Here is a 13,123-nt window from a genome sequence, read left to right as displayed (position 1 = left end):
ACGAGATCGCGGATACAAGCGGCGGAAATGAGCTTCCTCCGAAGGGTGGCTGGCCTTTCCCTTAGAGATAGGGTGAGAAGTTCGGCCATCCGGGAGGGGCTCAGAGTAGAGCCGCTGCTGCTCCACATCGAAAGGAGCCAGCTGAGGTGGTTTGGGCATCTGACAAGGATGCCCCCTGGGCGCCTCCTGGGTGAGGTGTTCCAGGCATGTCCCACCGGGAGGAGGCCCCGGGGCAGACCCAGGACATGCTGGAGAGATTATATCTCTCGGCTGGCCTGGGAACGCCTTGGTGTTCCCCCGGATAAGCTGGAGGAGGTGGCTGGGGAGAGGGAGGTCTGGGCCTCTTTGCTTAGGATGCTGCCCCCGCGACCCGGCCTCGGATAAAGCGGATGAAGATGGATGGATGGATGGATGTTGATATTCTGATTATAATTTCACTTAATTCACAAACTGAAAAATTATCAGCTGTTACTACAACAGATTTTCTAAAAATCAGGGCTCGCAAAATCGCTAGCCTGACGTCCCGGGGCTAGCGATTTTTCCAGTCGGGCTACCAAAATCTAACTCAGCCCTGCCATTCGGGCTATCGTAGGAAGGAAAATATATGTCTATGCTTTTGCATTCTTTCGCCAATGTAGCTGAGTAATTATGTCATTGGCATTGATGAGCCACTGTCAATATGTGACATATTGAAATCGCGTTTGAATTTGCGCTTGCTTTTTGCTTTCACTTTCATTTTGCGATTGCACGAACGGTGTGTAGAGAGCAGCAGCACTGATTGGTGAGTGACGATTAATTGCGCACCAATTCCTCTGACATTGTCTTATCACTCATTAGCTTACTATTCAAACGCGACAAGTGAAATCTCTCGCAGCAAGCTTAAACATGTGAGAGGTTGAGTGCGCAAAGAATCGCTGACCGTTATGTGAGTGTGTGTGTAAAAGCAGCAGGATTTAAGCCGGTATTTTAGTTCTGCTCAGCCAAATTAGACAGGTCATGGTGAAGAAGGGGCAGCCAAAGAAAAGCCTACCGCAAAACGGAAAAGTTATGACAAATCAGATTATGAGGCAAAAAGAAAGCGCAGCTTTTTTGGTTTCATGGACAAAAGAATTTCTGTGGCTGGAATATGACGAGCTAAAGAACATGATGTTCTGCCAGGTGTGTTGTGAGTTTCATTTGATTTCTGAGTCGACAAGCGCCTTTGTTACTGGGACCAGTAATTTTAAGAAAGACCCCATCAGAACCCATGAGAAATGCATTATTGCCCAGTCTGCAGTATCTTTCCCAGAACAAACAGCAATTGCAGAAAAAAAAAAAACTAAAAATAAACCAAGCACAACAAGAACTCCTGAAAAAGCTGTTTAGAACAGCGTGCTATATTGCAAAGAGTGAACTACCTTTGGCAAAATTTATCAGTCTTTGCAAACTTCAAAAAGCAAATGGCCTAGATCTTGGTTCCACTTGCCTCTTACCCGTGACTTCAGTGGAAATTTCAGATTCAGGATCTGACACAGACTGATTCATGTCCTACACAGTTCTTACAAGTTCATAGAAATTTCTGTTCAAGTTGAACCAAGTATTTGAGTTGATGGTTGTAATTTTTATACAGTTGTTGTGATTTGTATTTTAACAATTTTTTTGATTAACTTTTGTTTCCGTTACAATATTATACTTTAATGTATAATGTATAATACAATATTATACTTTAATGTATAATATTGTAAAGGAAACAAAACATAAAAAAATAGCTTTCTTTTTTATTCGGGCTACTTAAATTTATTTTGGGCTACCAAAAACTGAAGAATGCCTGCCCAAAGGGCTACCAGAGATTTTGAAATTTTGCGAGCCTTGAAAATGATGCTGGAAAGTTTATTTTTACATTCAAAAACTCAATCATCCCATATTTGGAAACAAAAAATGGCTTTATGTACCTTGGAGCAGGAAGTAGTCCACTGGTGTTCGCTTGAGACTGGCTTTGGCCTTCTCGCTTGTCCAGTCGACCGCCAGAGCCTCCTTCAGAGTGCAAAAACTGGCCGTCTGATTGGTTGGAGAAGATCAATATGGAGTGAATAGGTTTTGAACTGATTTGTTCGTTCCTTGATTTTAGGACAAATAAAAAGCAATTTATATCTGACATTTATATATATATATGACATTTTGTCAGGAAAAGCCATTTATTTGCATTTGTTATTATTAAAGCCAAATAAAGACAAACCGTAAACGCTTTAAAATGGGACTGTGATGACAACCTCCTATTTAATAGAACACTGATTTTAAACATTTAACATCAATAATGTGCCAGTAATAGAAATATCATCTCATAAGTGACTATTAAATAGCGTATAACAGTTCTTTTTCTATGTTTTTTTCCAGTTACAAGTTTAATTCCTCAAAAAACAAGTAATGAATTTGTCTGATACTGTTATTGCTAATGTGATATCATAAAAGCCCTTTCTAAAAACATAAATTAGAAAGAGAATACAAAAGAAAGATCGATTTTAGTTTGAACCTTTGAGAAAGAAAGAACTAAAAATGAGTGCTGTTATATTCAATATTCCTTCTCTTCACTAAAGGCAAGATTGCTAATACATCTCCTTGTTTAAGTTAAAAAATATCTTTGTTTATGTCAGTTCTTTCAGTCTACACAGTTAGACGAATAAACCTGTGATACGGTGAAAGCTGATAATTGCGCACGTACTTTTTTCACCATGGTGGTCTCGTTGGGGTCGACTTTGGCTTTCTTTGCCTTCGGGCCGTCGTTGGACTCACCACTGGGTTTTACTACTTTGGGTTTCTCCCTTTAAAGAAGAAACAAGAAGAAGAAAGTAAAAATGAAGGTTTCTTAATATCTCTGAGGCTGTGTTACAATACACAAAACACACAACGACCAGCTTTATTCTCAACAACTGGGAATATAACCTGCCCCCATCGCACTTACTCGACATAGTTGTGTGCCTGTCCCAGGTTGCAGAACATGTAACCGTAGTAACCGTGGACATCTCCACAGAACACTTTGATGTTGTGTTTGGAGCAGAGCTGGTCAACGCGTATCATCAGGTCTCTGGAGCAGCCTGTCAGACACACCTGAGGGACAAAAAATTCCCAAACAAACACAAAAACAAAGTGTTAAAGGCTCGTTAGGGATTCAGATATTGAAATAATTTAATTCAATTCAATTCAGTTGTATTTATACAGCACCAAATCACAACAACAGTCGTGTTAAGGCGCTTTATATTGTAAGTTAATCATATGACCCCCTATGAGCAAGCACTTTGGTGACAGTGGGAAGGAAAAACTCCCTTTTAACAGGAAGAAACCTCCGGCAGAACCAGGCTCAGGGAGGGGCGGGGCCATCTGCCGGGACCGGTTGGGGTGAGAGAAGGAAGACAGGATAAAGACATGCTCTGGAAGAGAGCCATAATGAGATCAACATATGTACAATTAATCCCAGTGAGTAAAAAGGTTTATCTAAATGCTCTGTTTCAGACAGTTTTTTCTACCCATGGCTCTGTGTGATGACACTGAGTGCAGATATCCCTAATAAGGTCATCTCGAGCATATTTAAACCATCTGTTTGTGAGGGGCAGCCAATCAGAATAGAGGTTGTTTAAAGGGGAAGGAGTTGGAACAGATTGTTTTAGACAGACAACTGGAGGCTGCACCAGTATAAGGATTAGGATTATTATGATCTTTGAGTCATGCAAAGATACTTTAGTAAACATACTGCAGTGGAAATGAGCATGATAGGTCCCCTTTAATACAAATCCTACAGTTTGCAAACATGAGGTTGAAAGTGTAGACTCCTTTTCATGTGACCTTTTATTATTATTATTTTTAAATCCCGTTCTACTAATATCAAGTCTTTTCTCCCACTCAAAAAAATTCTCGTTTTCCCAGTCTTATCTTTATCTCAATCATCCAAACCTGAAGGCTAACGAGCAAATCTTTCCAGCTACAGATAACAAAGCAGTTTTTCTTCAGGGCCGACTGAGCAGTTTCGTAACACTCTCAGACGGAGACACAAACAACTTTCAAGTCGTATGATCATGGTTACTGTTATATTTTATTGAAAATTTGACATTTACTCTAAAATCTCGACACTTTTTTTGCACTGGTTGAAACATATGACTTTAACTCCCACTCCTCAGTCGTTGGGAGTTTTGTCTTTGCACTGTTAATTATTTTTATTCCGTCCTAGAAAAGCTCCTCTGTGACGGTATACCTTTAAACAAACGTGAATATTTATGAGAGATTAAAGAAAATATTTGTTTTATTAAAATGAGACACACAGGCTGAGCAGAATAAAGGAAAATTCTTAAAGTTACTTTATATTCAGCATGAACTTCTACCCTCTTTTGCATCCTGTTTGGCTGTTTTTGTTTTTTGTGCACTTCTTTCCTTAACGGGTGCAACTTGCACACCATAAATTCAGACTTATGCCCCAGTAAGCTGCTCTGGAAAAAACATGACACCACGTCAGCTGCTTATTCCTTTCTACACCGGGCTTTCAAAAGAAATACGCTGGATTTCCCATTGATATAAACATTCTATGAAAAACATCTAATAATCCCAGAATTAAAAGATTCTTTGTGTACAAGACTGTCACTATATTTAATTAATTTGTGTCAAATTTGACCTTCATACTATAAATACTTTCTGAGGTTCAGGCTCTTGAAGAACACAGGGGTGCGTGGAAATTTTTGTCGTAAGTCATCTTATTTTCTTCCTCATTTTTTAGGCTTCATAAGCCCACACAACTTCATCTCTATGTCAGACATTAAATTACTGTAGTTGTAGATAAAATCTTACAGTAATTCGATTGTGACACTTGGAGCAAGTTAAAAAACGTTAATTAAGAAACTAAATTCTGACCCAACCATATGCACTTCAAGGGTTTACAACTCTCGCAATTTTCATTGTGTGAAGGTAAAATTTAAATGATGAAGCTGTTATACAATAAATAAATTAAATAAAATCAGCTGATTCTGAGGACATTTCTCAGATTTACTGGTTTTACGTGGAAAGACTCAACTGCTTAGAAACGTTTGGTCCCAAAAGAAGTTATTTTACTTTTACTCTAATCTCCCTTTAAAAAACAAAAAAAGCAAAAAACTGAAACTTTCACTGCATGATCATTCTTGGAACAACAGAGATGCTGAACAGCAGCTGGTGAGCTGCCAAAACACTCGAGACACACCTACTGCAGCAGTTTAATCTCGTTTCACTCGGTGGTAAAGTCATTAAAGTGACACAGTGTACTATATTAAAGCCAGGCTGACTGATGGTGTTTTTGATGTCTTTGTGTCGGTGTTGCTACGGGATCATCGCTGAACTGACCAATCACGTTGATGCGACACCACAGAGGCATCCTTAGGGAAAAAAATACTAAAGCAGGCACTTACCTGCACTTTATAGTAATAATATCCAGCACCACCTTTAATACTGAATGAATATAAAACACTGCATGTAACTCAAGCCCTGGTTGTTTGTTTGGCGTATTTTTTTATTTATTTAGTCATTAATTTTTTTTATGGTTAACTGGATTTTATGTTTTAGGCACCTCATTATTTGAGTCTTGTGGCTACTCTTGCAGCAGAGAAAGTGTAGGTTGTGGTGGGTGAAAGGGTTAAACAAATGATTTTCACCCACAACACTTGAGTTGGTGTCCCTTGTGAAACCAGAAGCAAAATCAGAATTATTATTTTAGACCCAGTGGAATCATAAAAAATATTTTCAGTTTTAGGTTTTGGTTTGGGTGGCTCAAAAAACAAAAACACCACCTTTTTACAGTGTTAATCATGTATTAAAATGTCTTTTTGTGTTTGAAGCACCAAAGCCAAACTTTCTGCAGCGATGATGATATGAAGTTGCTGAAGTTGTAGAAAAAACACCAACATGAGGATATGTGTGGCGAGAGACGCAGTGGGCTATGATATAACCAGAGTGGGCTCATGTATGACTGTAAACAACTGACCGGTGGGCAGGGTCTACCTTATCCAACTGACCCAGTCCAGAACACCCAAAACACCCTAAACCCACAGATAAGACAGCTGCCGACACCCCCCCATCGCACCGGGCAGACCGGGGCTCCAGGACCAGTGTTTTTAAAACACTCTCTGGAGATTTGAGGAGTCTCGAGATAACAAATAATTGTTATCATTTACACACCCACACTATGACAAGCTGTACAGTACAACACATTATCTGCGAGACAGCCGATAGCTGAAAACACAACCCAGCAATTAAAACGAAATGTCCCCATTTCACCTCTAATAGAAAGAGCAACAACAGACGCGAGCAGCTGCACAAACTGCTTTCATAATGGGAATCTTCGTATGAGTAACCTGGCATGTTAGTCAAATGTTAATCAAGAAACCTGCCGAGTCTTCTAGATATTCGGTGTAGTGTTGTGTCAAAAAACGGAGGTGAAAATAAACGAACGTAGTCAGAAAATATGCAAAAACTTCAGCTTCAAACTGCAAAAAAACAAAAACAATTTCAATAAACCTGAGAAAAAAAAGAGACAAAAGCGCCCCCTGGGGGTCGAGCCATAGACAAACAAAATCAAACCCAAACACACACACGCTCTCGTGAGCCATTGTATGGAAACATACAGCGTTTTTGAATACTTCCAGCATTAATTACTTTTCAGTGTTTAACTGAGGCATAATGATAGCAGTTATACATTTCACAGTATGCACTGTTGCACAGGTCAGAGTGCTTTTACAAAGTGAAACGCCCCACACTAGCCTGGATATCCTTTTCAGGATAAATGGCAGATAAATTCTGAGGAGCTAAAGAAAAGTTAAATCAAATGCCAACGATAGCTGGTGGTTTCCAGGTTTCAGCAAATGCACGACCTCTTACTGCTCACAAACAAGCTGCATGCAACCAAACCAGTGTCCAAAGAAGACGTTTATGTTTTTCATATTAGATAACCACGGTTATTTTAATGTGTGTCTGTGTTTTCACTGTAACAGCATCATTTAAGAGGACCTTTGTTCACATCCAAATACAGAAAATGTAGAAAAATGAAGTTACGAGCAGAGACGCATGCAGGACCAAACACATAGCTATTAAAAGCGTCTTTGTGGAATAATAACAGGGAGGTAAAAATAAGAACTTCTGACAACACGACTGGGTTTGTTCTGCCTCGTAATTGGCCTTTGGGAAATGAAGCATGATTCATTGGCATACAGATTAGGCAGTGAGTCTAAGCCAGTGTTTTACCTTTACATTAATCAAAGACCATTTCACGCTTAAGTACATTTAAGTCCACTTAAATAAAAAATAAAATAGTTACAGATTCTCCTTTGAGTTACATATAAAGTTACATACAAACATATAAATGTTTTATATATAAGAGCAGCTTCAGAAATAACCACGAGAGGCTCGCTGCAGCCAGATGTTTCAGTTCGGCTGAACACTGAAGAGTTTGAGCCACTGGGAGAGGAAACACCCCAAAGAAAAACCTCTTGCACGCTTGGAAAACCTTGGATTACATTTCAAAGGTCAGTGTTTGAGGAGGTTTTTTAAAGCAAGAAACTTTGGTGAATTTTGGTGCCTGCCCCAAACCGAGCCAGAGGGAAATGACCAGCATCTATCTTTTAACCATTCTGTTAATTGTGAGTTTTATTTAGTCGTGCACAACGCTGCGTTTTATTGATCAAACTGTCAGATATAACAGGAAAACCCTGTAAAATTAGCAGCACAGATTTATTGTCTTTAAAGGAAAAAAATGCAGATAATTATATTTTTTTAGCAATACATAAATAAAAAAAGGGGTAAAAGGATACATTTCAGATTTATCAGCGTGTTTGTTAGTTATGACGTGCAATTTTTTCCTTTTCTTTCCTACTTGAAACCAAAGAGTCTGAATTGTAAACACTGTCGGCAGCTCTCTGCAGGCACACAGATGGACACTGTGTGCTTTTCTATTGTATTCATCCCTCAGTAATTGGGCTTCTCAGATGAAAACTGCAACCACACTCCAACTGCTTCGCTTTAATCACCCTCCATCTTCCCGCTGAGCCACACACAGACACATCAGTGGAAGCAGATAAAAGCAGCAGAGACCCCCTTCTGTTTTCCACCTCTTTTTAATCATTTCTTTCTATTTTTTGTTTCACCTTCTCTTCTTTAAAAGTTTCGTCCTCCCTCCATTTGTCCTACTAACATCCTTCTCAACCTGTCCTCACTCTTTTTTGTCTTACTGCTCCCACCCTCGTCTTCCTCCTGTACTACTTTCCCTCCTCCTGACACTCTTTTAGCACCCCCAGAGGGAGGAAGACTGCCGACAATTCTGGCTCAACGGGAGGGGGAAAAAATCTGTTATTCTTCTGATGGTGTTCAAATGAATTCTCGCCGTCAGCTGACAAAACTTAGATCACGCATAAGCAATGAAACCGAATGTAAAATGCAATCATTCATTTGTTTTTCCTGACAACAACACAAAAATACTGTCATGGTATTTAGCACCAGCTACTCACTACATCATATTTTACACGATGAACTCAAAGAGGGAAGTAAATTTCTATTACAAGGAAAACAGAAATGTAATATCTTAATCCTGAGCTCCTACACTATGAAAAAGGTCATTATTATTACTCCCTTGTTAAAAGTATCTCCTGATCCTGGTGATGCAGTCAGAAAATTCAACTAGGTCTTGATCTGGAACCAGTTTTCATGATCTCCTGGTAATGGCGTGTGCGCCAGAGCCCACCTAGCATAGGGTGAAAGGCACCCAGGACAAGTAGCAATCAGGAAGACAACCAGGAAGCTGGACGACCCGGAGAAACTCACACAGTAAAAAGGAAGAACATGCAAACTCCACACAGAAGTGCCCGAGCCAGCCAGCTGCCGGATTCAAACCCACAACCTCCATGCTGCACCGCTGCGTCACCGCTCCGACACTCTAAATGAAAACACTGAACTGAAATAAAATAAAGACTCCAAGAAATCAAAAGCTAATAAAAAAAGAAAACAACTGTAAGAACTCCTCCTTTAAGTGAAATAAATATGCGTGACAATATTTAGGGCTCCATTCCAAACGCCATTAAACCATCACAGGTGACTCAGACTAAATAAACAGGAATGAGCCGCACCACCTGATCTTATGTTATGTATTATGCAATAACGTGTCCTGTGCTGCTTTCTGATTAGAGACTTTGATTTTCTTCACACCCAAATCAGCAAAGAGACAGACTCGCTGACCCGGACATCATTCTGTCGATTCACTGAGTGCACGACGCTGTTAAATAATCCGTTCACTTAGTTTAGTCTTTTTATCCCTTGTTTGCCCTTTTCCCTAAAGCTTCAGGGCTTCCCCTGTTACCCCCATGTTTAATGTTGCAACAGTCTGAAGTGTGGGTAATTCCCTCAGGCAAAGTCTACACAAACAGGGAAAGTCTGCTCACTGTGGTTTGACAGGTGGATGCTTTAAGTCAGTGTGGTCTTAGTGAAAGGTGGGTTATGGTTGGGGGGGGGGTAATGTGGCCCTTCTTCCTTCCAGCCTCTCGGGGTTTAAGTTGTTCAGTTTCAGGTTTAATCTCCTCACATACACAGCAGCATGGCTGTGTTTATAATCTGCATATAATTATATATTAATTATATCAGTGTAGCATCTAATTCTAAACGTCACTATTTTCACTGGCTGGACAATGAAGCTCATGTCATTACCACACCTTGCAGACATTATCTCACCGCAGGTGTTTCAGTGCACCACATGGTCTGCTAGCGCCACCTAGTGGTCAACCTGTGAGGTACAGTCACTGCTGAAAAATGTAACAGGACATTTTTTAATCAGAGTTCTTCTTCTGGGATATCGATCTGGTCGGTTAAGCAGCAGGGCGGGTTTTTAATCAGTTTCAGCTATTTCAGGGTCACTGAAATTAACAGCAGGTGCACTAGAGGGGCAACAATGAGACGATCCTCAAAACAGGAATGGTTTTACAGGTGGAGAAGTTTTCTCCCTCCTCATCTTTTCTGACTGTTTTGCATTTGGTTAGGGTCAGTGTGAAGACTGGTAGCATGAGGCGATACTGGACGCCTATAGAGGTTGCACAGGTAGGCCACCTCCTCCAGGATTACTTATTGTTACTGCTGTGTGTTATTGCTGTGTCTCCCAGCACAGTCTCAAGAACATGGAGGACATTCCGGGAGACAAACAGTTATTCTAAGAGAGCTGCACAGGACCGTAGAAAGCCCGTAACCAAGAAGCAGGATCGGTATCTGTTCCTTTAGGTGAGGAGGAAGAGGATGAGCACTGTCAGAGCTATAAAGTGACCTCCAATGGGCCACTGGTGTGAATTCTGAACAAACAGACAAAAACAGACTTCAAGAGGCTGGCCTGAGGCCTCTCTTCAGCCCTGTGCTCACTGCCCGGCACCTTGTAGCCATTTTCCCCGTGTTGAGATCTGATTCTTTTTCAAAGTGTTTAATTTTTTTTAGGAGTGTATTTGATCTGGACAAGACTTGATGTACTAGACTTGACGTGTCTTCCGGCCTGTGGCTCAGAAGTCGGTTAATAAGCTATGAATCAAGAAAGCACAGTGGGAGGTGAAACAACAACCAAATGCTCCTTTCATTCATAAGTTGTTTTATTTATTTAAGACGATAAAATATTTGATGAAACTTTCCACCTTTTACATTTAGTGCGTTAAAAAGTTCAATCTTTTCACAATGGGCTTCACTATCAATTTAAATAAAACCAGACATAAATATAAAAGCTCTCATGAACACTGTTGTGCCTGCACTGCGCATGAGATGGTAAAATAACCTAGTAAGCAACAACAAAACAATGACAGTGACAACCGGCTGTCATTTTTAACTGGAATTTACTTTAAAACATCAGCTCTGAGGTAAGCATGTCTCACTGGTTTAAATTTCTGTCGCCTCACCTCTTTATCTTGCACCTCTGGTGACGAGAGGGGAGTCAGCGAAGAAAGGAGTCAGCGTGTTAAACTCACCGCATCGAACTGGAGGAAGAAGTCGTCCGGTTTGTCTTCGATTCTGTCTGGGTCAGCGTGCACTTTCACCATTGGGTTGAGGTTCTGCGCTCGCTCCAGAGAGGCCTTGGCACGATTCTGACCCTGAGCCGTGACTGGAACCAAGAACTGAGCTCGGCATGACTCCTCCGACACCTGGAAGACACCCCGACAGGGAGCGCACAGCTGGATGAGGCTCTTACTGCAACTGTTACTGCTGTTGTGCTCACATTACAGATCTCCTTTTAGACTAAATACACACAGACAGGTGTTAATTTATGATCATATATTATCTATCATATTTTTACTCCACTTTTACCTCATGTAGTGTCAGAGAACAAGGACCAAGAAGACAGAAGTGTGTAAATTTTATTATAAAATTATCACAGAACAGCTAAATTACAATGTTCAGTTTTACTTTCACACAAAATGTGAATTCCCGCTGACAGATTGCACATTGGTGTTTGATGTAATTTGATACAAACACGCTTAATAATACAAGCCTGTCGTCAGATTATCAGAGGAACATTTTTTATATGAATTTTGATATTTTTAAAAGAAACAACAACAAAAACTGCTTAAATAAACCCTGATCAGTCTCGTCTTATTGGCCTTGAACTGGAAAAATGCACAGAGTGGGGTTGAGGTTGGAGGGTATCAGACAAATACTGAACAGAAGATATCTTCTATGGCAAGATGTGGAAATGTTCAAAGTGAATATTAGTTATTTACATCCTTTCTGTCAAGAACTAAACTTTGCTTTCCTCAAAAACTAATTCAGTTTCTCTGGATGCAACATTTCAGTGGGAGAAACAAGTCCTAAAGCAACTGTTCTTTTTCTATCTTGGGATTACCTGTATAAAAAAAAGGTTTGCATTTTGACGCACTGTATTTCATCTTTTGTTGTACTTAAACCATTTTTCATTTGTTGTTATTTTAATACTTAAATGTACTTTTTATCAATAGCTTTGAAAAGATCTACTGGAACCACCTAGTGTGCATTTTTAGTACTGCAAAGGTCTCACATACTATTCCACTGTTTTATTGGATTTGAGTAAATGTGTTTTATTTGAAAAATGTGTAAAAGAATTCCTGCTGCTCTTGATGTGACATCTCTAATCAGGGATAATGATAAAGAGTGCTTACCTGTTCATGGTCCAGCAAGGTGAGTCCTTTAACGCCAGCTAAGATTAAGTTCTTGGCCACTTCAGCCCCGAGACCGCCCAAACCTGCCAGGAGCACTCGAGACCCTCGCAACCTGGAATACAGACAGAATTTAAAAACCAGTTTAAGTACCGCTCACTGTGTGGTTTCAGAAGTAATTGTGTGCTGATTGGAAGACAATCATAATGAAATGTTCTGTAAACATTTTGACTACATTAAAGAGATTCTTAAAAAAAACATTCAGACAGAATAAAACGAGCAGCTGTTACAAATAACGCATATTGAGCCGTGTAAGAGTGAAACTAAAGTTTGATTTTGTGAGAATCAGCAGCCTTTTTGAAGCGTTAATATAACGTGAGCATTAACTGAAATATATCCTTAAACAGTTAATTCACGTGTAATAATTCCAGTTTTAACAAGGAGAAGTCTGTGCCGATATTATTTAAGTCATCTGTTTGAATGAAACAATCACAGAAATTACCTACTCAGCTAATTATCAATATTTTCAAGTAAGATCACATAACACATTTATTATTCATTAGTAAATTATATAATTTAATTATGGCTTAAAGATTTCTTTAACGATGTACTCTGCTGAAAATCGGTGCAGAGTAAGTACAGCAAGTCAAAGCTCCGGCTGCACCGATTAGCCTCCCGAGCTAACTGACCTCTTCTGGGCATCCAGTCCCCACAGTCGGATCTGGCGGTCGTACTGTGCCGCTTCCTCCTCACTAATAACCGGGTCCTCCTTCTCGATCATATCGATCACTTCAATTCGTTCCAATGAAGGTAAATCCGGGGTAAATGAATATTTTGGGCAGCTACAGATGGAGCTGTTTCAAATGCCGCGACGGTCCCGCTGAACAGGCGCTAGCTGATGACGTCGACAGAACAAAACAATAGATGACTTTTTTTAACGAAGTCCTTTTCTAACGAACTTTTTTTTGAGGATATGTATTTTTTCTTATTCTTAG

At 39.9% G+C, this 13,123-nt stretch overlaps 1 protein-coding gene across 1 annotated transcript in view; it reads right to left on the bottom strand.

The window, feature by feature from the left end:
• sae1 (SUMO1 activating enzyme subunit 1) overlaps window positions 1–12,985 on the bottom strand; it is a 30,099-nt gene extending 17,114 nt beyond the window's left edge. Inside the window, exons 1-6 of the mRNA XM_085184302.1 lie at window positions 12,818–12,985; window positions 12,132–12,243; window positions 10,968–11,141; window positions 2,939–3,084; window positions 2,699–2,798; window positions 1,932–2,037 (exon numbers count right to left, since the gene is read on the bottom strand). Of these exons, the coding sequence (XP_085040428.1) occupies window positions 1,932–2,037; window positions 2,699–2,798; window positions 2,939–3,084; window positions 10,968–11,141; window positions 12,132–12,243; window positions 12,818–12,909 (730 nt within the window). The 5' untranslated portion in view covers window positions 12,910–12,985. The remainder of the gene's footprint in view (window positions 1–1,931; window positions 2,038–2,698; window positions 2,799–2,938; window positions 3,085–10,967; window positions 11,142–12,131; window positions 12,244–12,817) is intronic.
• Window positions 12,986–13,123: the final 138 nt, after the last annotated feature.

This window comes from Neolamprologus multifasciatus, chromosome 14 (genome assembly GCF_963576455.1).
Source record: "Neolamprologus multifasciatus chromosome 14, fNeoMul1.2, whole genome shotgun sequence".
Lineage (NCBI taxonomy): Eukaryota > Metazoa > Chordata > Actinopteri > Cichliformes > Cichlidae > Neolamprologus > Neolamprologus multifasciatus.
Note: the sequence above shows the minus strand (reverse complement) of the source record. Positions and strands in the feature narration are given on the sequence as shown.